The sequence below is a fragment of the Giraffa tippelskirchi genome, chromosome 1 (genome assembly GCF_054371585.1).
Source record: "Giraffa tippelskirchi isolate mGirTip1 chromosome 1, T2T-mGirTip1v1.2.pri, whole genome shotgun sequence".
NCBI classification, from domain to species: Eukaryota; Metazoa; Chordata; class Mammalia; order Artiodactyla; family Giraffidae; genus Giraffa; species Giraffa tippelskirchi.
The window spans coordinates 170276411-170303568 of NC_137275.1; the positions used below are offsets into that span (position 1 = coordinate 170276411).

Below are 27158 nucleotides of genomic sequence, written 5' to 3' on the forward strand. Positions count from 1 at the left end.
TCTTCCTATTTCCCCCATCACCCCCAGCCCCTGGCAGCCACTTTTTCTATATCTTTTATGAGTTTGACTTTTTTTTTAGATTCCACATGTAGTACATGTGGTATTTGTCTTTCTTGTAATTCCACCGTTGATTTTCTGTTTATATTTTGTGATTAGCTATATAATGGGTTTCCCAGGTGGCACTAGTGGTAAAAAAATCCACCTGCCAATGCAGGAGATGCAAGAGACATGGATTTAATCCCTGGGTCAGGAAGGTAACCTGGAGTAGGAAATGGTACCCCACTCCAGTATTCTTGCCTGGAAAATTCCATGGACAGAGCAGCCAGGCGGGCTACAGTCCATGGGCTCACAGAGTTGGACATGACTGAGCACACACATATTGTCCATACTTAGGTAATACAGATTCATAGGATAACATGCTTTTCTCTGATTGGTGACAGATTTCCTTTCTCATGAATATAGTATCACAAAGTTGGTAAACTCCAAAATCATGAGATATGAGTTGAGCTGAGACTGTGTAGGTAGGCTTCCCATAATCATCCATTAGCATGCTTCACTTGACATGTAAAACTAACAAAAGCAAACATGTTTCAACAAAGATCTTGGAGTGGCAAATGTCCACTATTCATGTGGACCATGTCAGCAGTAAGCTCTGAATAGAGGGAAGGAGTGTCCTTAACACCATGTACCACACATGTGGTGAAATTAGTGGAAGCTAGACTGATTTCACAGGACTGAAGTTTTTTTTAACTCTGAATTTAATGAAGATTCATAATATATAGGAAATAGAACATTTTGAAGCTAAACCAGTGAGGGAAAGCACACTGTTTTCCTTTTTTCCTGGGCTGGCCGTAGTTTTATGAAAATGAATTCCTAAGTGGCTTTTGTTTGCGTTGGGCTTCTTGTCAAGAGGTGAAACCTGTATAATGCATTACATCTGAGTTGTGTTTTTTTTTTTTTTTTTTAAGGTCTCAAGGACAGACATATGGATAATGGTTTAAAAATATAAATATGGTCTTTCCAGTCATAGAAATCTTCTGCCCCAAGAGGTGCTTTTCCCGCTTTCCCAAAAATGTAGGGCTCAGGACTCATAAAGCACCAAAGCAAAATACATGGTATTTGACACTAAAAAAAAAAAAAAAACACAAAAAAAACCCAACTGTGCTTTTCTTGAGTTTTGCAGCCCTGTGATCAAGCAGAGTGACTTATAGTCAAATGTAGATGTCAACTTGCTGTGTTACCTTCTAGCCACTGAGCCCTGTAACTAAGCATTTTTGTTTGGTAAAATTACAGGAGATGGTGCTTGGTGAGATATTTTGTTCTATTTTCGTACCTATAGTTCACTAGGAAAATGACTGTCACTTGCTTTTCTCACATACTTATCCCATTTATCCATTTCTCTGTGTGTGTATACATAAGGAGAAATACATACTTATAGTGTCATTATAGAGATGGTTATTCACCCCTACCCCACTGTAGACTTGTCCTGAGCTTGAGTCGTCTCACTGTTGGGTCCACACAAGATTTAATGTCTGATTCGTAAATACATAGACATTGGCAGTTCAGAATTTATGAAGGCTCTCTTAGGAATGACCACCACCAATATAGGGTTAGTTTGAAAACCATTCTGTCCAAACTATCTTACCAAGTGTTCAAATATGAACTAGTTCAATCTTGTTGAGGTAAATCTTATAGACAGTACTATAAGAATTATAAACAAAATTTGCATAGTCAAAATTTTCATGAATGATCTATTTAGTATAGTGATAGATCCTGCATCAGATGTCATTTATGAAGATAACATTTTTATGAAGTGAAGAACTGTAGAATACTTGCTAAATATTCTTTGGTAAAATTAAGTCCTTCACAGGCAATGGTTATTAGTCATCTTTGTATTCCCAGCCCAATGTCTGGTATTGAACAGGCACTTACTGCATATTGAATGAATAAATGAGTGAAAGAAACTCATTTCTTAGATTGTCTGAAATAGATTAAAATGTTTCCTTGAAATAGACGAAATACATGTATGCCCATGCTTGCTGCTCTACTTTAAGAAGGAAGTTGATATTGTTGTGTGTTTTTAGAAACATGGTCACTTTAGAAATTAGTCTCTTCATTAAAAAAATTATACACATTTTTAATGACACATTAGTTTCAATGTGATTTCTAAACTGCAGTCTCTTGAAATAAAGCAAAAACAAAATCCCTGTTAGCTTGCCTTAGAACTATTGTTCAATAGTTTAAAGAAATAATTTGTAATACCTTTTATTTGGGCTTCCCTGGTGGCTCAGATTGTAAAGAATCTGTCTGCAATCCAGGAGACCTGGGTTCGATCCCTGGGTCAGGAAGATCCCCTGGAGAAGAGAACAGCAATCCACTCCAGTATTCTTGCCTGGAAAAATTCCGGGGACAGAGGAGCCTACCGGGCTGCAGCTCAAGTTGCAAAGAATCATACATGACTGAGCAACTAACACAACACATCTTTTATTTAGTGTATACACGTGTGTGTGTGTGTGTGTGTGTGTATGTGCATGTGTGTAAGTGATGTAGAATGATTCAATGCCAGAGAGTCACTTGGTCTAGATTAATTAACAGTAACAGAAAACTTTCATTTTCCAGAATATTATTTTCATTTGTTGACTTTGTACTCATAATTTTGCTTAAATAACCTATCAGAGAAGGCACTTATATGATGTTTAGCTGTTGATCCTAATCATAAATAGATCTTATATTTATTTGGTAGGCTATGTGATTCTGTTTGCCTTGTTAGTGATATAACTAAGAATTCACTATTTAAATTCATCTTGCACACCAAATTGTTGTTCAGTCACTAAGTCATGTCTGACCCTTTGCAACCCAATGGACTGTATGTAGCCTGCCAGGCTTCTCTGTTCATGGAGTTTTTCAGGCAAGAATGATGGAGTGGGTTACTATTTCCTTCTCCAGGGGATCTTCCCAACCCAGAGATCGAACCCACATCCCCTGCGTCTCCTGCATTAACAGGTGGATTCTTTACCACTGAGCCACCAGGGAAACCCTCCAATATTTTGTTGAATAATATTTTCCAGTATGAGAATTGTAGAAATGTATTAGTTGGGCTTTTGGCCCTAGTATGCCTGGGTTGGGAAGATCCCCTGGAGGAGGAAATGGCAGCCAAGTCCAGTATTCTTGCCTGGAAAATCCCATGGAGAGAGCCTGGTGGGCTACAGTCCATGGGGTCACAAAAGAGTTGGACACAACTTAATGACTAGACAACAACAACAAACCTTGTTTATAGCCATGCATTTTGAGCTTATTCATTGCTCCTTTAATATTTCTTCTCCTCCAGTAATCTTTGAAATAGGAAGGAGAGGTTTTGAAGTCTTTATTGAATGGTATGGGATAGAATCACAGGAGTGGACAATAACATCTCCGTCACTCTCAGTTTTTAATTTCTTTATGGAGAATGCAGATAAATGGTGGAAGGAAGCATTTTAGAATAGTATGTCTAAATTAGCTATGGAAAGAAGAAATCAACAAAAGAGAATTTAGGAACAAATTGTAGAATGCCACCTGGGCTGATATTACATTCGAGATGCTCTGTTCAAAATGAAATACGCTTATTTTTATGTTACCATAATGATTTCCTGTTTTTAAATATACCACCATTCATACCCATATCATTTAGGTTACAAATCTGTATCAAACTCAGAAGTTCCCCTTTGTTTAAACATAAGTTGAGGCTAAATGTTACGACCTTCTCAAATGTAGAGGCTTTAAATTTTGGAGCTGGCAGAGAACCTATGGCTCAGGAAATTGAGTGACTATTCCCATTTTATGCCAGAAACAGGTCTAGTAGGACTTTGATTTTCTGATTACCCAAATAGTGCATTTCCCACCATTTTGTTGTGGATAGCCATTTTTTTAAAAATCTGTGACCCTAGAGCATTTGATCCATCCTAGAACATTGAAAATTTTTATATAAATTTTGGCCTGTGGGCCAAATCCAGCCTCCCATGTGTTTTTATTCAATGTTTTATTGGAACATAGTTACACCCATTTATTTTTTTACTGTCTATGGTGCTACAATGGCAGAATGAGTATTTATAGCAGAGGTTGTATGACCTGCAGAGCTGAAGATATTTATTATCTAGAGCTTCAGAGAAGAAGTTTGCCAGCCCTTAGTATAAGGTGAGGATGAATAAATTAGCTTTTAAAACTAACACTATCGATTTAAAATAAATTGGGAGTTAAATGTGCTTTCTGAAAAGGCTTTAAGGGGTTGGCACATGGTTGAGAGATATGAATGATCTTTCATAAAAGAATGCAAAACCTACCTGTCTTAAAAATAGAACCAGGGTTTCTAGCGACTCTTGAAGCTCCTGGACTTAGATTCTTGTCCCCGGAATGAAACCTGTGACTGACACAGGATGGGAACTGTCTCAGACTGTCATTGATGTTGTGCTAACCCGGATGGAACTTGAACACTCACCAAGTGTCCTTCTTGGCAGGTGGAGTGGATCCAACAGCAAGTGGTAAAAAAACGGACCAAAAGGGATTATGACTTCAGCCGCGCCCAGTCTACTTACTTCAATGATCCCAAGTGGCCAAGCATGTGGTATATGGTGAGTTTGGCTGGCCAGGGCCTATGGCATCCTTTTGTGTGTTGTTCAGGGATGTTGGGACCAGGAAGACAGAGAAACAGTGAGCAGGGACTTTTTCCTGTTTCAGGACCCACCATGGGAGGTGGGTTAATCGTCCGTGCTATTTTCTGGATCTTTTTTGAAGTTAACTCTCTAGTTCTAAGGAAAAAGAGGGAAATTCTGATTCTGAAGGTGTTTCTATTTGAGATCTTACTCTGTGTAGTAGCTTTAAAAGTTTGGGTCAGAAGATGGGAAAATAATATAAAGGGCAGACACCCTGAGACTTAGCAATAGTTGTGTTCACCTCTGGTACACATCAACTCCACCCTGAAACCAGTCTGGTTAATGGATACTGGCTCTTGGAAATCATTGAAAAGACTCTGCTGATAGGTAACAGATTCCTAACTTGAGTTATCTAAATGTACCTTCTCACTTTGGGTAACAATTTTTTAAAAACTAGACTAGGAAAAAAATAGTTGAAAAGTGTTTGACGTGTAGCTAGTTCAGTGGTTCAAGCCCACTCCAGTATTCTTGCCTGAAAAATCCCATGGGCAGGGGAACCTACCTGATGGACTACAGTCCAAAGGGTCACAAAGAATCGTATGTGACTGAGCATGCACACAGTGGTTCAAGCAAAAACTTTCAGCAAGAGAAACTTAATGTGTTGGGAAGAATGATCCAGAAATTCACTTGATGTTGCCTCCTTTGAAAGTATACTTCTCTAGTGTTAGGGTTTTATGTTTGTGATCCCTGAAAAATTGATTACAATATGATACCTTATCATGAAATTTATATGTTATCAATTTGCTCTGTAATCTGCAAAAAGACCTTAACTTTTCTTTTTTATTTGTTTTTGAACATCTTTATTGTAAATTATTGCCAGAATCATTTCCCCCAGTCTACCTTGTTTTTTGCAGTCCCTGACCCTGCTTCTCTATACATCCATTGCATACCAAATACTTGTCTCATGCTTTTCTGCCTCCTTGCATTCCATTCCTTCTTCCCAGAGTGGCCTTCTGTCCTGTCCTGCGTCCTCAGGTCAGATTTCTCCATCCCTCAGAGCCCACACCTGAGGCTGACTGTTTCATGTCTCCTGTGTCCTCATCGGTCACTATTTGTCCTTCCTCTGCTCTCCAGGGCCTGCTGTCTCTGCCACTCCTGATATCCTCCCCTTGGCGCTTTGTTTTATAGTTTTTATTGTATTTTTAAATCTCCTCTGTTACTTTGTGTATGGGGTCACTCATATCCTCCCATCTGAGAATGTAGCCTAGCACCTAGCGACACTAGGAATCTGTGTTCGTTTGGAGATGGGTGAGTGTGGCCGGCATTTCTCCCAGTTTCCCTCTTAGTCTTACCCAGAAGTGGAAGGTTGTGGAAAGATTTTGGACCCCAACCAGAGTTTTACACAGAAAACTCTTTCATGCACAAGGGGAAATAAAGGAGCCATAAAGCTAAGTTCAAAGGGAGATGAGACTCAAAACAGCATTTGAGTAGAAATCACCTGAGGGGATCCTGATGTTGGGAAAGAAGGCCAAGGGAGAAGGGGGCGGCAGAAGATGAGATGGTTAGACAGCATTACCCACTCAATAGACGTGAGTCTGAGCAAACTCGGGGAGATAGTGGAGGACAGGGGAGCCTGGCGTGCTACGATCCGCGGGGTCGCAAAGAGTCAGACCTGGCTTAGTGACTAAACAACGACAATGAGGAGACAGTGAGATACTTGCCAGCTTATTAGCTCCAAGACCAAGAAAGAATGAACCACAAGGGAAGGCATTAGAGGGAATGTTAGCAGGAGCTCAGGAGCATTTGTCTATGCTGACAAGATGATAAGGATATAATAGGATTAAGAAGTAGAATAGAAACAACATCCCCTTACACCTCTCTTCTTAAGGCCCGGGGGCAGTGAGACCCTCTTTGACTTGCATTTCTTTTTTGCAAGAAAGAACCACATTGCTCTCTGCACATGTCCCACTGGACAGGGCAAGTGAACAGCAGCTCTCCCCGACCCTTTCTTCACTCCAGCAGGGCAGGTTGGACTGTTGTAGGAGCCATGGTCAAGGTGACTCCAAAGATATATAGGGGAAGATGTCCTTACACCCAAGAACCTCTGCCATTTCTTTGGAAATTCTCTTTTTAATGTGAAGAAAGGTTAAGAGGGAAGAGCTTTTGTTTGGCCATTTAAAATACTGGATGTTTTTCAACACATACTTGATGGTAATAATTCAAATAGATCACGTTCATTGAGCACTTACCACGTGCCAGGCAAGGTGCTTATACTTTATTCTAATGTTTTTCTAGTGTAGTTTAAACAGAGATGTGTGTTTAATATTGGCCCTGTGTTATAAGAATTAGAAATCTGAGGCTCATAAAATTTAGATCATTTGCCTAAGATCACCCAACCTGAAAGTGATGAAACAGAGATGCCAAACCAGGCAGGTTGACAGGAGTCCACAGGATGAACATGGCCTTCTATCCCCACCCTTCTACTGTTCACAAACAACTGTAAGCGAGACCCTCTCCAGCCCTCCAGGAACCTCTAATCTGTCCATGGAGAAATGACTGAAGTTCAAGGAAGAATCATGGGTGCCATGTAGGATGGGCAAAGTGTCTTGGGAGCAGCCAAAGCACTTCAAAGCTTCCTATTAAATACATACTTTTTCCTTAATGAAAGCAATGGGAAATTGGTTACACACCTATGTTTATGTCAGTAGTAATGACAGAATTGGAGTCAGAACTTCAAGTCTGCAAACATGGATTCAGTTCCCCATTACTTCGCTTATATGCCCATGATTGAATCACTTAAACTCTTGTCAACTAGAAAATAAGAGTATCTACCTCTTACGTATGAGTTAGTGACTGCTGTGTAACAAATCACAGAATTTAGTTTTTAAGACAGAGATCTCCTGAGTTCTGTGGGTCAGGCATGCAGAGAGGGCCCAGTGCTGATGACTTCTCTGTTCAGTGATGTCTGGGGCTTCAGTTGGAAGACTCAAAGTTGTGACTGGAGTTGGAGGATCCACTGACAAGGTCACATGGCTGGCTCTTCTCCACCTGGGCCTCACTAGAGGGCAGCTTGAGTGACCCCTTGACATGGCTCTATCCTCCCCCAGGGCAAATGATTTACGAGGTTGTGGCAGAGGTGGTGATGTCTTTTCTGACATCTCAGAAGTTACTTCTGTAATTTTCTGTTGACCACATGTTTGAACTCTATTTCAGTGTATGAGGGGACTACATACATAAGGGTGTGTGTACTATGAGGCGAGAATGGTTAGGAAGCTGGTTACCACAATTAAATGAAATACTACATGGGAAACCTTTAGCACAGTGCCTGGCAGTAGAAAACTCTTTAAAATAAATTATAATTGTTGTTGTTCTTCTTTTGAATTACAATACATGCTATCTTCCTTTTATCTGTGTTCATTGCTACTAGTGGAAGAAGGATATGATCATATGTGCAGTGGACATCCTTCAGAGCGCTCAGTGAATGTCATTGACACTGTTGAGATGCAGTGCTGATTTCCTCCTTCCTTCTTCTGAGCCCTGGGCCCTGCTGCAGTGTTTTTTGAGGGTTACTTGGTGAACCTCCATAGGGTCCTGCCTTCAGCTCGTTAGCCTAGGCCTGGTCCTGTCAGTCTATATTTATCACAGAACAGAGATTAAAGGATGGCATGAAGTGTGCCTGAGTGTCTCTTTTAATTAATTTAAAAGCTTTGCCCCTGTCGCTCCTCCCCTTGGAAACTGGTATGTGAAACCATTATGTCCAGCCTTGAGGCCTGGGCAGTATATTCAGGGAAAGGTGCATTTACAAGAGTTTGTTATGGAGATGATGACTGGCTAATTACTCTTCTGACCTGAAACACTATGCTTGGGCTTCCAGGAGCTGGCAGGGTCCAGTCCTAGAAACAGAACTCGCTTCTCATTGCATTGACAGACTCCAGCATCTCCTCTTTGTGAGCATGGTGGCAAGTGCTGAGGATTTAGGAAAACATGATCTGTACTTCCTTCGAAGATCAGTAAAGTAGAAGAGGAATATATAAGTGCCAATGAGTTTGCTGGACCAACAATTCTGCCCTGAAAGTGTCTCTGGGATCGTGTGCATATACTCAGCTCCATGGGCTTTGGGTTCTAATTTATGCTTATAGATTTGCTTCTTCTATTAAAATGTCCTGAGTAGTAATGGATGCCCAAGCTTGGGTCCCCCTCTAAGAGATTGTTATTTTTGGTATAGAGGAAGGCTCAGGCAGCAAGATTCCATAAGAATCCCCTGGTAAGTCTAGCAGGCAGCCAGGAATCCTGAGTTATTTATTCACTGCTCACATCTGTGATAAATGCTCAATGAATGCTAATGAAATAAATAGATGAGTAAACTGGATATCAATGATCATCTTCATAGTTGAGAAAATAATTGTCTCTGTCAAACATTTTGCCAAACTTTCGTGTGTATTATCTTATTGCCAGTATTCCAGTGAGTTGGGACCTATTATTGTCTTCATTTTAGGGCTTCCCGGGTGGCACAAGAGGTGGAGAACCTGCCTGCTAATGCAGGTGACGCAAGAGATGTAGGTTTGATCCTTGGGTCGGGAAGATCCCCTGGAGGAGGGCATAACAACCTACTCCAGTATTCTTCCTGGAGAAATCCATGGATAGGGGAGCCTGGCAGGCTACAGTCCACAGGCTCGCATAGAGTCAGACATAACTGAAGTGACTTCGCACACACACATGCATTGTCTTCATTTTACACTGAAGAAATTTCAGAAGAGACAAGTAACTTGTCCAGAGTCACACTGTTTACCAGTGGGCAGATCCTGTTATTCCAGTCACTCTGAACTTCATACTAATGGCATTACAAATCACCTGGAAGGATTACTGCCCACCCCTGTCATACCCGCCCAGTGGGAATTTGGGAATTGGCATTTCTAACAAGCTAGTGCAAGTGATGGAATTTCAGTTGAGCTATTTCAAATCCTAAAAGATATTGCTGTGAAAGTGCTGCACTCAGTATGCCAGCAAATCTGGAAAGCTCAGCAGGGGCCACAGGACTGAAAAAGGTCAGTTTTCATTCCAATCCCAAAGAAAGGCAATGCCAAAGAATGTTTAAACTACCGTACAATTGCCCTCATCTCACACACTAGCAAAGTAACACTCAAAACTCTCCAAGCCAGACTTCAACAGCACGTGAACTGTGAACTTCCAGATGTTCAAGCTGGATTTAGAAAAGGCAGAGGAACCAGAGATCAAATTGCCAACATCCACTGGATCATTGAAAAAGCAAGAGAGTTCCAGAAAAACATCTACTTCTGCTTTGTTGACTATGCCAAAGCCTTTGACTGTGTGAGTCACAACAAACTATGGAAAATTCTTAAAGAGATGGGAATACCAGACCACCTTACCTGCCTCTTGAGAAATCTGTATGCAGGTCAGGAAGCAACAGTTAGAACTGGACATGGAACAACAGACTGGTTCCAAATTGGGAAAGGAGTACATCAGGGCTCTATATTGTCACGCTGCTTATTTATATTTGCAGAGTACATCATGCAAAATGCCGAGCTGGGTGAAGCACAAGCTGGAATCAAAATTTCCGGGAGAAATATCAATAACCTCAGATATGCAGATGGCACCACCTTTATGGCAAAAAGCAAAGAAGAACTAAAGAGCCTCTTGATGAAAGTGAAAGAAAGTGAAAAAGTTGGCTTAAAACTCATCATTCAGAAAACTAAGACCATGACATCCGGTCCCATCACTTCATGGCAAATAGATGGGGAAACAGTGGAAATAATGAGAGACTTTATCTTCTTGGGCTCCAAAATCACTGCAGATGGTGACTGCAGCCATGAAATTAAAAGACGCTTACTCCTTGGAAGAAACACTATGACCAACCTTCACAGCATATTAAAAAGCAGAAATGTTACTTTGCCAACAAAGATCTGTCTAATCAAAGCTATGATTTTTCCATTAGTCATGTATGGATGTGAGAGTTGGACTATAAAGAAAGCTGAGCACTGAAGAATTGATGCTTTTGAACTATGGTGTTGGAGAAGACTCTTGAGAGTCCCTTGGATTCCAAGGAGATCCAACTAGTCCATCCTAAAGAAAATCAGCCCTGAATGTTCATTGGAGGGACTGATGCTGAAGCTGAAACTCCAGTACTTTGGCTATCTGATGGGAAGAACTGACTCATTAGAAAATACCCTGATGTTGGGAAAGGTTGAAGGCAGGAGGAGAAAGGGAAAACAGAGGACACAATGGTTGGATGGCATCACTGACTCAATGGACGTGAGTTTGAGTAGGTTTCGGGAGCTGGTGATGGACAGGGAAGCCTGGCATGCTGCAGTCCATAGGATCACAAAGAGTTGGAAAGGACTGAGCAACTGAACTGAACAAGTTCCCATTGATGCTGATGTTATTTGACTCTCAGGACCACTTAGAGATCTCCTTGCTCTAGCACATTTTCACCACGGGGTTTATGTGAACACAGCTGGCCTCCACCTCCCCATTATCAGTTGGAGGAAGAAGAGCTTTCAAAAAACTTAGAGACACTTTAAAGTTCACTTGGTCAATTTAGCTTGTTTCTCTTGGTCTTACACATTTTTCTTACTGACAAAATTTTCTATCTGGGAAGCCGACAGCTTTAATATAAAAAGATATTTTCACTTTACTGGCACTGATTGAAAAATGCCCTTGCCTAAAACAGTCTTTCAAGATGTTCCACAGACAAAGGATATCTGATGGGAAAGATTGTGAAAACCTGGCCAAGTCTTCATGAACTTGGTGTAATAGAAATTTTTTGAATGTACAAGCTGGTATAATGGGTCATTTTGATCCCCTGAAGAAAATTCACTTTGATTCTAGAAACAGCATGACTAAGTAAGATGCCCCTTCAAGGTTCTGGGAATGCCAGTTGAGCAAATTCAGGGAGTTAAATATTTTTATTACAAAATATTTAAGACATACAAAAATTTGAAAGAGAACCATCAATGCCAGTCCACCCACTCCCAGTCTAAAGAATAGAGTGTTATCTATACAGGTGAAGTCCCTCGTGAGCCATGGCTTTATAGTGTCTGTTGATCCCTTACAGAGTTATGGCAGATGCTGCATTTGAAATACAGGAGGAGAGGGGAATTCTCCTTTGTTGGCAGGATGGTTCTCTTTATGGGAGGGATTGTTCAATTTATAGTAGATGTTATATTTTCTGAAATCATCCTAAAGCATTTATACATGAAATTTATACTCAGGCTATTGACGAGTCCCAAGAAGGCAACTTGGAAGTGAAACTTGGAGGAAGCTATGAGTTTAGCCAAATAGCTCTTTTATTCCTTTAGTCATGTAAATATTTTATTTCCTTAGGAACATGTTATAGCATTGTACAGTATTTCTTGTGTAACTGTTAAGAACTAATACTGATTTTGAAGAAGCCCATAGTGAAGTATTTAAAAAAAATTTTTTTTTCCTGCCTTATAGAAGGCAAGCTCAATTCCAAAGGGAAGAGTAAAGAAGGCCCTGTGAAATCTTGCTATTTGACTCTCAGACTGGAGTAGTTGAGTATGACTGGCATCCTTAACACATAATTTTTTGTGATGAATATTGGGTGGCCTACTTAATATGCATTTTTAAAGCCAGGATTTAACAAATGGGCTCACTTTTTGATGCACTACCTCAAATTTCATGAAAACTCTCTGGGTGGTTTTTTTTTTTTTTTTTTAAGGGAAAAAAATCATATTTGTCGATCAGCAGAATTAACTGAGTTCGGCTGTGTGTGTGAGGCATATCTGCCAGAAACTATGAACTAGCTAGGATAGTAATTGTGAAAAATGATTGTAAGCCACATGGTTCTTTCTCAGCCAACTGGATGGTATTCAGTTCTCCAAGAGTGTGAGGCATTGCTGTTTCTGTGGTTGGCACACATTTTCCTAATGACTTATACTGTCATTTGACTCTAATAAAATCTGGTGGGGTTTGTGGCATTATTGTCCTGGCAGCTTGGAGATCATCCTTTTATGGCACCCCATTTAGCTGTTTTAATTGAAAATGCAACATGGTGTAAATCTGCAGCCATGTGGCCCATCTTGACGCAAGCAGGAGGCCTTCTGAGAAAGGACGGACTCCAGCCAGGCAGCAAATGATTTCCTGGTAAGAACTACTGGGGGTTGAGATGTGGTTTTGGTGCACTGATGTTTTGCTTCAGACTAGCTCTTTGGCCTGTGGAAAGGTATTTTAGCTCTCTCACCCTTAGCTCGTCTGAACAAATGAGGAATCTAGACTAGGTGCTTTCTTGAGGTCATTCCCACTCGAACCTTCTCTAGGTCCACATGGCAAGTTGAACTAGAGATTGAATCTTAGGGAGAGGTATACCACTACATCTTGATTTCCAGCTCAGACCTACCCTGTTCCTGACTGCTGTATCCCATGCTTTTGTTTCATTACTGCTTCAATCTCAGCGTGTCCCCTTGTTGGGGTCCCTGAGACCACCCCTAGATTTGATGATTCACTGGGAGGAGTCACATTATTCAGCAAAGAGTCATACAGCTATGATTTATTTCAGTGAAAGGATATAATGTGAAATCAGCAAAATGAAAAGCCACATGGGGCAAAGTCCAGGGGAAACCAGGCTGAAGCTTCCAGGAGACTTCTCTCAGTGGAGTTACAGGGAAAGCACTTAACTCCTCCAGCACGAATTGTGCTGTATGTGACATGTTGGCTGCCAGGGAGCTCGTGAGGGACTTGGTGCTCAGGGTTTTTACTGAGAGTTGGTCGTGTCGGTACCCAGGGCCTTCTATGTACCCAGATTCCATTCTCTTGGAGGCATTCAGCACAACCATATTGTTTGTGTAACCAGCTTAGACACAGTGAGACAGTTTAATGAAGGAATGGTGAAAACTCTCCCCAAACCCAAATTCCCAGATGCCCGCCAAGAGTATTTGGGGAGCCAGACACATGAATGACTGAGTTGGAATTATGCTCCTCCTTTATTAGAACTTTGTGTTCACTGAATGAATAAATTAACACCAAAGGAAAATGCTCATAAGTGATAATTCCAAGAAAAAGCAAACTTGAATCCTAAGTGTAAGTCCATATTTGTTTTACAGCCTGAAAAATCCCATCATGAAGGATAATGAAATCACATGAAATCATCATTATTATCATGAGCTAATTAGTAAGTTCCAGTTATAGTTCTGCTATTGGTACCCTCAGTGGACTACCCTCAACTGACTAGACATACTGACCATGAGATGGTTGTGGTGGAAGTCAGTATATTAGAGGTATTAGTGTTAGTCACTCAATCGTGTCTGACTCTTTGTGACCCCATGGACTGTAGCCCACCAGGCTCCTCTGTCTATGGAATTCTCCAGGCAAGAATACTAGAGTGGGTAACCATTCCCTTCTCCAGGAGATCTTCCCTATCCAGGGATCAAATCTTGGTCTCCTGCATTGCACAAAGATTCTTTACTGTCTGAGCCACCAGGAAAGACATTAGAGGTATTAAGTTAACCTGTAATTAACTAGTCAAAGTACTTTTAGAAGAGGCCAGTAAAAAGTCACTTCTGATAATATTCATTCTTGCCTGGGACAAATTATTACAACCTTTATTAATTTCCTTGAGCAAAATATAACTTATTCCATACTGGTAGTTCATCTTCTCAGCTTTACTTACAGAGAGTAAAAGTATGTCCATAGTCTGGTCCTTTGGGCCTGACTAACATGATGAAGGTCTGTTAACAGAAACAGAGTTGTTTTTATCAAGATTTTAGTAAAATTTTTCTTTAATTAGTAACTCATTTTCTGTTGGAGAGCAGATAGGATTGACCCTTGAGCTCACTTAATCTGTCATTGTCTTCTTAACATGTTGATTCAAGTTCCTTTATCAAAGTTTCTCTGAATTCCTCATTTCTTATTTACTTCTCACCCAGTATTGGGATTAGTTCTAGTGATCAAGACACATTTTTTGACTTATTTTTTATACATTTCTCTGCCAATGAGTAGGGTTCTCTTAGTAAGTACTTCATAAATATTTACAGATATAAAATGAGAGAGTTGGTCATTTAGACATCTTCATTTTCCAGATTCACAGAACTGAGCTGGCTCTTCCTGAAAAGTGATGGTACCTTCAAGTATCCTGTGTTGAGAATTCAAATTCTAAAGTTGTCTGAGACAGCGGCATCTGGAATGCTGTTTTTTCCTTAGTTTTGGTTGGCAGTGAGCTTGACTGGGAAATTAATGGAGTAAAAGAAATAATTCTTAGCAATCCAATGATGAGAAGAATAAGAAAGAAGAAAACTCCTAAATCGTCTGGGGAGGAGAAATAGTCATCTTTTATTGAATGCACTTCGGTGTGTTTTTTTCCAATTTCTCAAATGTAAAAAAAAAAAAAAATTCCTTTGTAGACTATCTTAGCCTTGGGTATGGGATTGCAGGCCAGTGATAGATAATCTGGTATGCAAATCGTATGGGCATGAAGTGAAATTATACTGAGGCAAGTAGGATAAAACTTAAAGTTCCAGAAATTGATTACTTAATTGAATAGATCAGAATCAGATTGGGTTCATAATGCAAGAATGCTATTCTTGGTGGTAGACAATGTGGACAAAGTACAAAATGCATTCACTGATTATTCTTTCCTTGATTAAAAGGAGAAGAACCTGATAAGAAACCTAATTTCTTCCCTTATGTTAAGGAAAAAAATAAAAAACTATTCCATTTGGATGGTATCTATTCAGATATTCAGTACAACATTTACGGAATAATCTCAAAGACTGCTTGGAAGAAATGTAGCTTTGGAGGGCTTTCTTTTCTCTCTCAATTTTCTGGTGAGGTGAATTTTGTCTCTTATAAAAGCCTCCCAGGACAGACGTTCTGATCCAGACATACCAAATTAGCATGTCTGAAGCAAAGAAAAGAAAATTATGCCCAGGTAACAAGACTGTGTTCTCCTAATGATCTCTTTGCATGGTTTCCTGAAGATTAGTTAAATTAGTGTCTTAAAAACTTGATGTCTGGGTTTGTTACCTAGTGATAGAGAAACCATTCTTATGTTTTAGTGAACTTAAATTCAGCAGTAGTAGGTTAAACATAGCAGGTATATGTATTTTTTTAAATCATGCCTCTTCTGCTAAAATGTTTTATACGGCCATTCTCATTTTGCTTTCATGCCTCTGCTCTGTATCCCAGGCCCTTCTGCTTCACATCCATGAACTATACGCAAGCACCCAGTAACAGTGCTGTGTATGTTTCTGCAATTAGCACCTTGAATCAGGTGGCTTTAAGAAGAAGATATTAAAAAGAAAAAGAAACCCTCTCTCGTAGACCACCAGATTGGGATGGGCCTAAATAACTTCATTCAAGCCCTCAGCTCATGATCAGTCCCCACCTTGTGCATTTTCAGTTACCAGAAAAATATGCTACTTGGGCAGCCCTTTCTTTCCATAATGAACAGTTCAGTTCAAAAACACCTCCTTGCAGTTTATCAGAAACGTGGGTCCTTGTCATTCCACACACACCCAATGGTTTAGATTCCAGATTGAGGATTACATCTGATCTCTGTTTCACCAGCTCTCACTACAGATATTACAGAAACTTTTTGAAAATTTGAAACAAAAGTAGAGAGAAAATAGAACAAACACTCTTTTCCCATTACCAACTTCAAATGGTTACCAACTCAAGGCCAGTATTCATTCATTTATTGCCCCCTCACTCTTATTACCTCAAGGCAAATCACACATTTGATTTCATTTCAGCCTTGAGTATTATAGTATTGGGTTGGTCAAAATGTTTGTTTGGGTTTTTCCATAAGATATTACAGAAAAACCCAAATGAACATTCTAGTCAACCCAATATGTATCTCTGTAAGGAAAAAATTTAACAAGAAAGCCATAATATAATTATCACATAGAAAAAAATAATGATAGCTTCTTTATATTATCAAATATCCAGTACATTTTCAAATTTTCCCTATTGGCTCATAATCTTTTCTTTGTAATTTGAGTCAAGATCCAAATAAGTCTTGTATGTTGATTGGTTGTATACCGCTTCAATCTCTTTTATCCTACAGATCTTTATTTTTTCCTTTGAAAATGTTTAGTTTAAGAATCTAGGTTATTTAGAGCTTCATGTGGTCTAGATTTTACTAACTGCATTCTAGTCCCGATATTATCAATAAATTAGTAGGTAGTAAAAACTAGAGGCATGATCAGATTCAAGTTCAATTTTTATTTTGCTAAGTGTGTGACCACTTACTATCTAGTTGTTATGTGTATGCAGATATGTTGTATCAGGAGGTACAACATATCTGCTTGTCACTCTGTGGTATTACCATTACGAAAGATCTACCATTGTGTGAAAGTCGTTCAGTCATGTCCGACTCTTTGCGACCCCATGGACTGTACAGTCTATGGAATTCTCTAGGCCAGAATACTGCAGTGGGTAGCTTTTCCCTTTTCCAAGGGATCTTCCCAACCCAGGTCTCTCACATTACAGGTGAATTCTTTACCAGCTGAGCCACAAGGTAAGCCCAAGAATACTGGAGCGGGTAGCCTATCCCTTTTCCAGTGGATCCCAAACCAGGGTATCCTGCATTGCAGGCAGATTCTTTACCAACTGAGCTATGAGGGAAGCCCAAAGTGGAATGGGTTGTCATGCCCTTCTCCGGGAATCTTCCCAACCCAGGGATTGAACGTAGGCCTCCTGCATTACAGGTGGATTGTTTACCGTCTGAGCCATGAGGGAAGCCCAAGAATACTGGAATGGGTAGTCTATCCCTTTTCCAGGAGATCTTCCCAACCCAGAAATCGAACCAGGGTTTCCTGCATTGCAGGCAGATTCTTTACTATCTGAACTACAAGGGAAGCCCACCATTGTATAGATCCTTTAATTATTCATTGGGATTTGCAAAGTAGTAATCTTCTCCTTCTGTGATGTCTTCTTCACTTACTGGCAGAAATACTTGAATAGAGAGAAACTTTGCTGTACATTACTTGGTACAGTGAGGTACAGTCCCTACTGGAAGGATGTTTACTAGGGGTTACTTCTCTAGCATTCACTGAATGCTGCCAACGAGTTTTTTTCCCCTTGCTTCATTACAAGTTTGTGGATTTAAATATATTTGATGTATTTTATTTCATTGAAATTATAAATCTTATTCTTAAATTGACCCATCTTTGGTCAGTGAGAAATCATTCAATTTAGCTCATAGGTCTTTTGATATAACTTCAGCATTCTTTTTTTCTGGCTTGACAAGCTATTCCCTACTCTTGTATATTTTCTGTTCCAGATATGGAATCAACCATTTCCCCAAAGACCCCCTAGTTTCCTTTTTTAAAAGTTGATATTGAAAGACTACTATATTAATGCTGGGACTCTTATTACTATTGGGTTATTCTTCAGGCCTTTTTATTGAACATTGTTGGAAATATGCATTTTACATAGAAAATGCACAATGAACTTATATAGATATTTCCAGTTTAGAATAAATTCAGCAGAGTTATTTACCTTCATCAGTCTTATATCTGTATCTTTTTCCATGCTGAAAATCTCAGTTATGCCAACAGAATTCCTCCTTGGTTTTATCTCCCACTATATGCAACAGTAGCTCAGATTAACAGTACTACCACCAGGACTATGGTCACTACAGACAATGAAAACTGCACACATGTCACATGATCAGATTACTTGTTTGACATTACTTTGAAATATTTCTCTTTCTTTGAAAAGTTTAAGTGACTCTTATGGTGATCCAGAATCTTCTCAAGGTTAACCATCCTCAATTTCTTAAAAATAAAATCCTTATATTACATGTTATGTGGTTTCAAGTCAATTCTACCATCATAGTTGCCGTTTTATCAGCATGTTTTAGTTTATTTCACATTCTGTGCTGTTGATGACAGATAAAAGACATTACAGAGATAAGCATTCTTCTAGCTTGTGTAGGAATATATAGATGCGGAGGAGCCAAATCATCTGTGCTAGCAACCTGGAAATTCATATTCTATTTGGGAGGGATGACATTAATGTTGCTAGGTCTGTGCAGAATAGCACATGATCATTTCTCCTACTGTGCCAGTTTAGAAAAGAATGTGTTAAATGTGCCATTCTTTATTGATACAAAAGATGAGATAAAGCAGGACTAGAAACATTTCTAACTGTGAAAATTTGTTCAAGAAAATGAAAGATTAAAGACATCTGTAATGATCAAACCTGATAAACTCTGGACACATAAAAGAAATGTGCAGTGAGCAAATCATTTAAACTAGTTATACACACTAATGAACATTGAATTAGTTCTATCCTCCCAGGACTTAAGAACTAGGAGTTACCACAGATTGCTCAATAAAAGCGTTAATTCAACATGTAACAGGAGGGAAAATGTCAGAAAGCAACAGGGAATGTAATTTCCACAGAAAAAAAGTAAATTGGTAATGATTTTATTTATTCAGCAACATGTATTGAGCTCCTCCTACGTATCAGGCATAATTCAAACTGCTGGAGATACAAATATAAAAAGATTGTGTCATAGGCAAGCTAGGAAATAGCTAACTTTCTATAATATCTAATAGTGTATTTAAGAATTTTGATGTTGAGTTATAATCTTTGGTTTGAGTACCTGGACCTCAAATTCCTAACATGGAAATTGAAGTGATATTGAAATTAAATGATATATGACAGGATTTCTTGGCAGGAAAATGAATGATTTCCACACAGTTATTACAAAATTTGTTTCCCATGGAACATTACTTCCAAGGATTGTTCATAGGCATCTCCAAAGTCAAGTGGTTTGGGACATGCTGATATGAACAGACTTTAAAAAGGTTTTTTTTTTTTTTTTTAATTGCAGGACTTTTCAGAGCCTTTATTATCTTTGTGGTTTGATAGGAGTGGGGATGTAAATGGAAACTAATAGTTGATCTATTTCTCCAAGAGAATACATCTTTAAGTGAAATACTGTTTCAACTGACATTGAGTTGTAAGTGATCAGAAAATTCAATCCAAAGTGGAAGAAGGAAAAGTAAACAGTGGGCAAATGGAGGGACTTGATTGGCTCATGTAACTCCAGATGGGCATGCCAGACTTGATCTAGGAAGTACAGCAGGTCTCCATGAACGCAGTTCTTTCTGCTGCTCAGGGTAGCTCTGATGTCTCCAAATAGTGGCTTCATTCTCAAACAAGTTTTCTATTCATGGTTGCAAGGTAACAGCCGGCAGTAGTTTCTAGTTGAAATCTAATGGGTTAAAAAAAAAAAAAAAAAAGCCTTTCCTTTAGTATGCTGAGAAAAATCCCTGGGAAACTATACCTTTTCCATCTCTGCTCACTTCCTTCCCTAGTCTATTCTTGTTTTCTGAACACTGAACCTCATCTGCCTGTCGAATAAGTTTGGAATGAAGTGATTTTTAGGGGGAGTGTATACTTAGAGGTAGCTGGAATCCATAGAACAGCATAGGCTTGGGAATAGAGGTCACCCCACCCCAACAGAAATCCAAGGGTATGGGTGAGCATCCTTGTCATGCAGGTTCCTTGGCAGAGTGAGTGAAGACAGCTGTTGAGAAGCCCTCACCAGATAGCCTGAAGAAGAGGTGGTTGGCTCACCGCTTCAGCAAGGGCAATGTGCGGTGCCCAAGGCCAAGGTAGTGGGTGGTCTGTAGACACTGGCTTGGCTTCCACTTGGCTTCTAGTGTGATTAGATGGCAACTGCCTCTTGCTGGATCCTCTTGAAGTCTGTCATTATGGCATGAGCTCTGTGCTCTATGCCCTTGGGAAACTAACATTTTGATTTTTTTTTTTTTTAATTGTGCAAGAAATGTTTTCACCCCCAGTGTTTTGTTTTGATAAATTTGAAATCTATAGACACATGGAAAGAATAGTAGGAACACATAAATTCCATTCACCTGGATTTAACCAAAATTAATATTTTGCCTCTTTGCACACCCACAGTTTACCCCCTGAATATTGAAAGAAAATCACAGACACTGTAAAAATACACCCCTAAGTATTTCAGGATGCCTCTCCTAAGAATGGTATTTTTCTATATAACCAAAGTACCATTCTCACTTCTAAGAAAGTTAACAATGGTCTTATCCAATTTACTGTCCATATTCAAACTTCCATACTGGTCACAAAAATATTTTTAATAGATTTGTGTCTTTTGATTCAGAACCTAGAATCCTACATTGACATTTGTTCCATCTTTTTATCTCCTTTAATTTGAAAGAGTCTCCCTACTGGGGGTAGGGTGGTGGGATGGGGGTCGGGGGAAGAGTTGTGAGGAGTGGTTTTTCATGTTGATGATTTTGATGAGTCCAGGCTGGTAGTTAGTAAAATAACTCACTCTTTGGTTTTGTTTGATGGTTTTTCAGGACTTTAGAGGGATTAAAAATTTCTGGTGCAAGAACTACCCAGATGAGATTTTACATTTTCAGTGATTCATATTAAGAGGTAGATTGTTAGAAGTCTCATTTTAAGTGATGTTAATTTTTTTTCCCTTGGTTGGTTGAGGTATCTACTAGATTTCTTCATTGTAAAGGAGAATTAATTAGCTTTCTAATTAATAAGAAATTTGAGATGTAATAATTTAAGTCTCGTGAATTACCTTGTTTCCTGTCAACTCTCGCCCAAGGTTTTGGCATCTATTGATGATGCTTGCCTAAATTAATCATTAGATCAGTGATTACAAGATGATGATTGTCTAATTCTGCAATCCCTTCTTCACTCCTCTTACTTTTTAATACCATTATAAGCTCATGAATTCTTTTAAAATGTTATGATTCATTACTGACATTATTTTTTTTTGATTCTTACATTGCCCCAAGTTCGGTCAGTGGGCAACTTTTCACATTGCCCCTGAGTCCTTTTGAGAAGACTGCAATCACTTTTTTAGTGCTTAGGGCCTCCTCCTCAATGGCACAACAAAGTGTTCACATTGTATTTTCTCTACCTTAGACCTGGAAATAATCTATTTCTCCAGGTAGATGGTTTCTTTTATGGAGGAGTGATACTTAAAAGTCAGGATTCTGATAGCAAGGACATCCTTGGTTGTAGGCGCTATTTCAGTGGACGGTGACGACGGTTGTGTATCTAGAATTATTAGTGTTACCTCCAATTCTAATCCCATAATATAGCTTCATCTTCCTGTTGTTGTTCTTGAGTTGCTAAGTCATGTCTCTTTGCAACCCCATGGACTGCAACCTGCCAGGCTTCCCTGTCCTTCACCATCTCCTGGAGTTTGCTCAGATGCATGTCCATTGACTCAGTGATGCTATCTCACCAGCTCATCTTCTGCCACCTTCTTCTCCTTTGGCCTTCCATCTTTCCCAGCATCAGGATCTTTTCCAATGAGTTGGCTCTCTGCATCAGGTGGCCAAAATATCGGAGCTTCAGCTTCAACATCAGTCCTTCCAATGGATCTTCAGGACTGATTTCCCTTAGGATTGACTAGTTTGATCTCCTTGCAGTCCAAGGGAATCTAGAGAGTATACTCCAGAACCATAATTTGAAGACATCAATTTTTCGGCACTCAACCTTCTTTATGGTCCAACTCTCACATCCACACATGACTACTGGAAAAACTATAGCTTTGATTATATGGACCTTGGTTGGCAAAGTGATGTCTCTGCTTTTTAATAAACTGTCTTGGTTTGTCATAGCTTTCCTTCTAAGGAGCAAGCATCTTTTAATTTCATGGCTGCAGTCACCATCCACATTGATTTTGGAGCCCAAGAAAATAAAATCAGTCACTGTTTCTACTTTTTCACCATCCATTTGCCATGAAGTGATGGGAGCAGATGCCATGATCTTAGTTTTTTGAATGTTGAGTTTTAAGTCAGCTTTTTCACTCTCTTCTTTCACCCGCATCAAGAGGCTCTTTAGTTCTCTTTGCTTACTGCCATTAGGGTAGTATCATCTGCTTATCTGAAGCTGTTGCTATTTCTCCAGGCCATCTTGATTCCAGGTTGTGATTCTTCCAGCCTGATATTTCACATGATGTATTCTGCTGGAATTTTTCAGTTTGTGTATTGCTGAAGCCTAGCTTGAAGGATTTTGAGCATAACCTTACTAGCATATGAAATGAGTGTAATTGTATGGTAGTTTGTATGTTCTTTGGCACTGCCTGTCTTTAGGATTGGAATGAAAACTGTCCTTTTCCAGTCCTGTGGCCACTGCTGAGTTTTCCAGATTTGCTGAATGTATTGAGTGCAGCACTTTAACAGCATCATCTTTTAGAATTCGAAATAGCTTAGCTGGAATTGCATCACCTTCACTAGCCTTGTTTGTAGTAATTCTTCCTGAGGTTCACTTGACTTCACACTCCAGGATGTCAGGCTCTAGGAGACTGACCACAGTATTGTGATTATCTGGGTCATTAAGACCTTTTTTGCACAGTTCTGCATATTCTTGCTATCTCTTTTTAATCTCTTCTGCTTCTGTTAGGTCCTTACCATTTCTGTTGTATATCATGCCCATCCTTTCATGAAATGTTCCTTTGTTATCTCTAATTTTCTTGAAGAGATCTCTAATCTTTCCCATTCTATTGTTTTCCTCTCCTTCTTTGCACTGTTCATTTAAGAAGGCTTTCTTATCTCTTCTTGCTATTCTCTGAAATTCTGCATTCATTGGGTATGTCTTTCCCTTTCTCCCTTGCCTCTTGCTTCTCTTCTTTCCTCAGCTCTTTGTAAAGCCACCTCAGACAAGCACTTTGCCTTCTTGCATTTCTTTTACTTTAGGATGGTTTTGGTCATTGCCTCATGTACAATGTTATGTACCTCCATCCATAGTTCTTCAGACATTGTCTACCAGAGCTCATTCCTTGAATCTATTCATCGCCTCCACTGTATAATCAAAGCGAATTTATTTAGGGCATACCTGAATGGTCTAGTGATTTTCCCTACTTTCTTCAATTTAAGCCTGAAATTTTGCAATACTGTGTTCATGATCTGAGCCATAGTCAGCTCTCGGTCTTGTTTTTGCTGACTCTATAGAGCTTTTCCATCTTTGGCTGCAAAGAATATAATCAGTCTGATTTTGTTATTGACCATCTCGTGATGTCCATGTGTAGAGTCATCTCTTATGTTACTGAAAGAGGTGTTTGCTAAGACTAGAGTGTTCTCTTGGCAAAAATCTGTTAGCCTTTGTCCTGCTTCATTTTGTATACCAAGACCAAACTTGTCTGTTATTCCAGATATTGCCTGACTGCCTAATTTTGCATCCCAATCTCCTATGATGAAAAGTGCATCTTTTTTTTTTGGTGTTGGTTCTAAAAGATCTTGTAGGTCTTCAAGAACTGTTTGACTTTAGTTTCTTCGGCATCAATAGTTGAGGCAGAGACTTGATTATCATGAGGTTGAATGGTTTGCCTTGGAAATGAACCGAGATCATTCTGTCATTTTTGAGATTGTTCCCAGTACTGCATTTCGGACTCTTTTGTTGGCTATGAGGGCTACTCTATTTCTTCTAAGGGATTCTTGCCCACAGTAGTAGATATAATAGTCATCTGAATTAAATTTGCCCATTCCCATCCATGTTAGTTCACTGATTCCTCCTCTTAGCCCATTTCATATTTCTCTACCCCCTCCCCCACCACCAGTGAGAACCTTGTTTCTCATCAATATCACTAATGTAGTACTGCACTTGCAAAAATGTATTGGAATTACTATACCAATACCACCACCATCCACAAACCTAATGTGGTGAAATTCGAGGTTTCTTTTTATTTTTAAAATGTATCCCACTGAGGCAATACAGTCAGACTACTTGAATCAAAAGTTGCTTAAATAAATGCATTTTTCTTCTATGATTATGTCATTATCAACACACAGATTAGTTTGTTTCTGTTCTGTTCAGTTTTAGAGCTCCCTCTCCCATCATTATATATTTAACTCTGTTATTTAATTTTATTTTGGAATATGTAAAACATATATATCAAAGTGAGATACATAAAATACTATAAATTCATTTTTTCTTTTTTGCTTTTATCACTTAATATACCCTGGAAATTACTCCTTGTTAGTTCATAGAGGTTGAAGAAGGAAATGGCAACCCACTCCAGTATTCTTGCCTGGAGAATCCCAGGGACAGAGGAGCCTGGTGAGCTGCCATCTATGGGGTTGCACAGAATCAGACACAACTGAAGTGACTTAGCAGCAGCAGCAGCAGTTCATAGAGATCCTTATTCTTTGTTTACAGCTGTGTTCTGGTAGCCTTACCATGATTTATTTGATTAGACATCAGTGAATGCACAGTTGTTTTCAGTATTTTGTTTTTACAAATAACTTTGCATTGAATAACCTTGTGCTATGTTTTTATGTTGTTGAAGGTGTATTTTTAGAGTAAATTCCTAACTGTGGGATTGCTCAGTCAAAAGGTAGATGCATATATATTTTTAATATTAGATCCCCCTCTGTAGGGGCTAGACCAGTTTATATTCCCATTAGCCACACTCAAGAGGACCTGCTCCCCTCACCTTGCTTGTCGTCAGTTGCTTCATTTTTGGCTAGTTTGATATGTGAGAAATTGTATTTCTGTGTGTTTTAGCTGATGTCAGAATCACAGTGCCTGCTTTTGTATCATTGGCATTCAAATAACCCTTTATTCTTGGGCATTTGAATTACTCTATTTTAGGAGTTAGATTCTGCCTTGTGAGCTAGTTTTAATGCATTTTTTAGTAGAGACTTAAGATTATTTACATTTATAGATATAATTAAAAAGTCTCAACTTTGTCATGTTATTGTCACATTATGGTACATATGATCTGTATTGTGTTACATTTACTGTGTTTCATTATGTGGTCTGTTTTGGCTCTATTAAAATAATTTCTTCTGGCTTTTGGGAGGATTTATATCATTATTTGAATGATCATTAAAAATAACTTAAATCCTCTCAGTTTCCTTTTTCTCACTTAGGCTTCTATATTTGGTATATCAACTTTAAACCATATCCTTTAACTCTTAACCTCACTGACTATTCATTCATTAGCTTATTCAGTTTTATCATTTCTATTTCTTTTCCCCTTCCATTTTAAGTTCATTTTTCCTACTTTGTCAGAACACATACCTTATACTTACTCTTCTTCCATCCATGGTCCCACCTTTCCTTTTATTCTTAGACTTACAATTAAATATATGTTTCATGTGCACTCTCAGTTATTTTGCAGGTCATGTCTTGATTGGATAGGCTTCCCTGGTGGCTAAGTCAGTAAAGAATCCATCTGCAGTTCAGGAGACCCAGGTTCAATCTCTGGGTCAGGAAGATCCCCTGGAGAAGGAAATGGCAACTCACTCCAATATTCTTGTCTAGGAAATCCCATGGACAGAAGAGGCTGGAGGGCTACAGCTTATGGGGTCACAAGAGTCAGACACGACCTAGTGACCAAGCCACATCTTGATTGAATAAAGCACATTCTCTACCAGACTACCTAGGAGGGGGGCTTGCAATAGTGGTTTTCCCTGAGATCTTCTGATTTGAAGAGCTGACTCATTTTAAAAGACCCTGATGCTGGGAAAGATTGAAGGCAGGAGGAGAAGGGGACAACAGAGGATGAGATGGTTGGATGGCATCACTGACTCAATGGACATGAGCTTGAGTAAGCTCTGGGAGTTGGTGATGGACAGGGAAGCCTGGAGTGCTGCAGTCCATGGGGTCACAAAGAGTCAGACATGACTGAGCAACTGAACTGAACTGAGATCTTAATTGCATTAATATAATTGTAAAGCCTCGATACTTGAAGGATACTTGAAAAATCAACTTGGTTGATTTTTCTTTCCTTGAAAGTGACTCTTCTTTTTTTTTCATTCAATTTTCTTTAAAGAGTATTGTTAAAAATTAGATCTTTATGCCTATTTTCTTTATTAGTTACTTGCTCTTGGGTCATTTTGACTTCTACTTTTTTTTTGTCCTTTTCATATATTTATGCCTTTTCTCAGTGTTCCTGATTATACTTTCAGTTGAATCAACTCTCTCAATTTTTAATTTCTTCTTTATTTGCAAGATTTAGTCAACTCTAGTTTCACATCTATTTTTTCTGTCCATATATATTTTTAAATGTTTTATATGAGCTATAGTTTCATATCTACAGATTTGATTTTAGTGTATTTCACGTTGCTTCAGGTGTTATGTTGCAAGTTTTTTCCTCTTGCATTTTTGAGCAGAATTTCTATAAACTGGAGTACTTAGATTCACTGTATATTTTATTTTTGTAGAAATATTGAATGAATATTTTTATACGGGTTTCCATTCACTTTGAAATGTTTTATTTTCTTAGCCCATTAGTAGAGGTTGTATATAGAAAGCTGTGGGAATTTGGATGACTTGTTAATAAGTTCCAGAGTTCAGTAGTGCTAGTATTTTGGTAAAGTTTATTTGTTTTGATCAATGTTTTTGGAGGGAGTTGAAGGAAGAGAGTTTGTCTTGATTTTGTGATTTTCTTTTTATTTTGTTTCTTTACTTCTGCCATTTATCTCTTTCTTATCTCCTTCTCCATCACATCTTCAAGGAGTGTTCATTTCAAGTTGCCCCCTTTCCCCAGAATCTCTGCTCCTTTGCACTATGTGATTATTTTATCTG

The 27158-nt window shown here is 38.9% G+C and overlaps 1 protein-coding gene across 3 annotated transcripts in view; it reads left to right on the forward strand.

Annotated features, from left to right (window-relative positions):
- Positions 1-27158, forward strand: part of PCSK5 (proprotein convertase subtilisin/kexin type 5) — a 490556-nt gene that overhangs the window by 87986 nt on the left and 375412 nt on the right. For all 3 annotated transcript variants that reach the window (XM_081505747.1, XM_081505752.1, XM_081505755.1), the window contains exon 3: positions 4491-4604. In XM_081505747.1, the coding sequence (XP_081361873.1) occupies positions 4491-4604 (114 nt within the window). The remainder of the gene's footprint in view (positions 1-4490; positions 4605-27158) is intronic.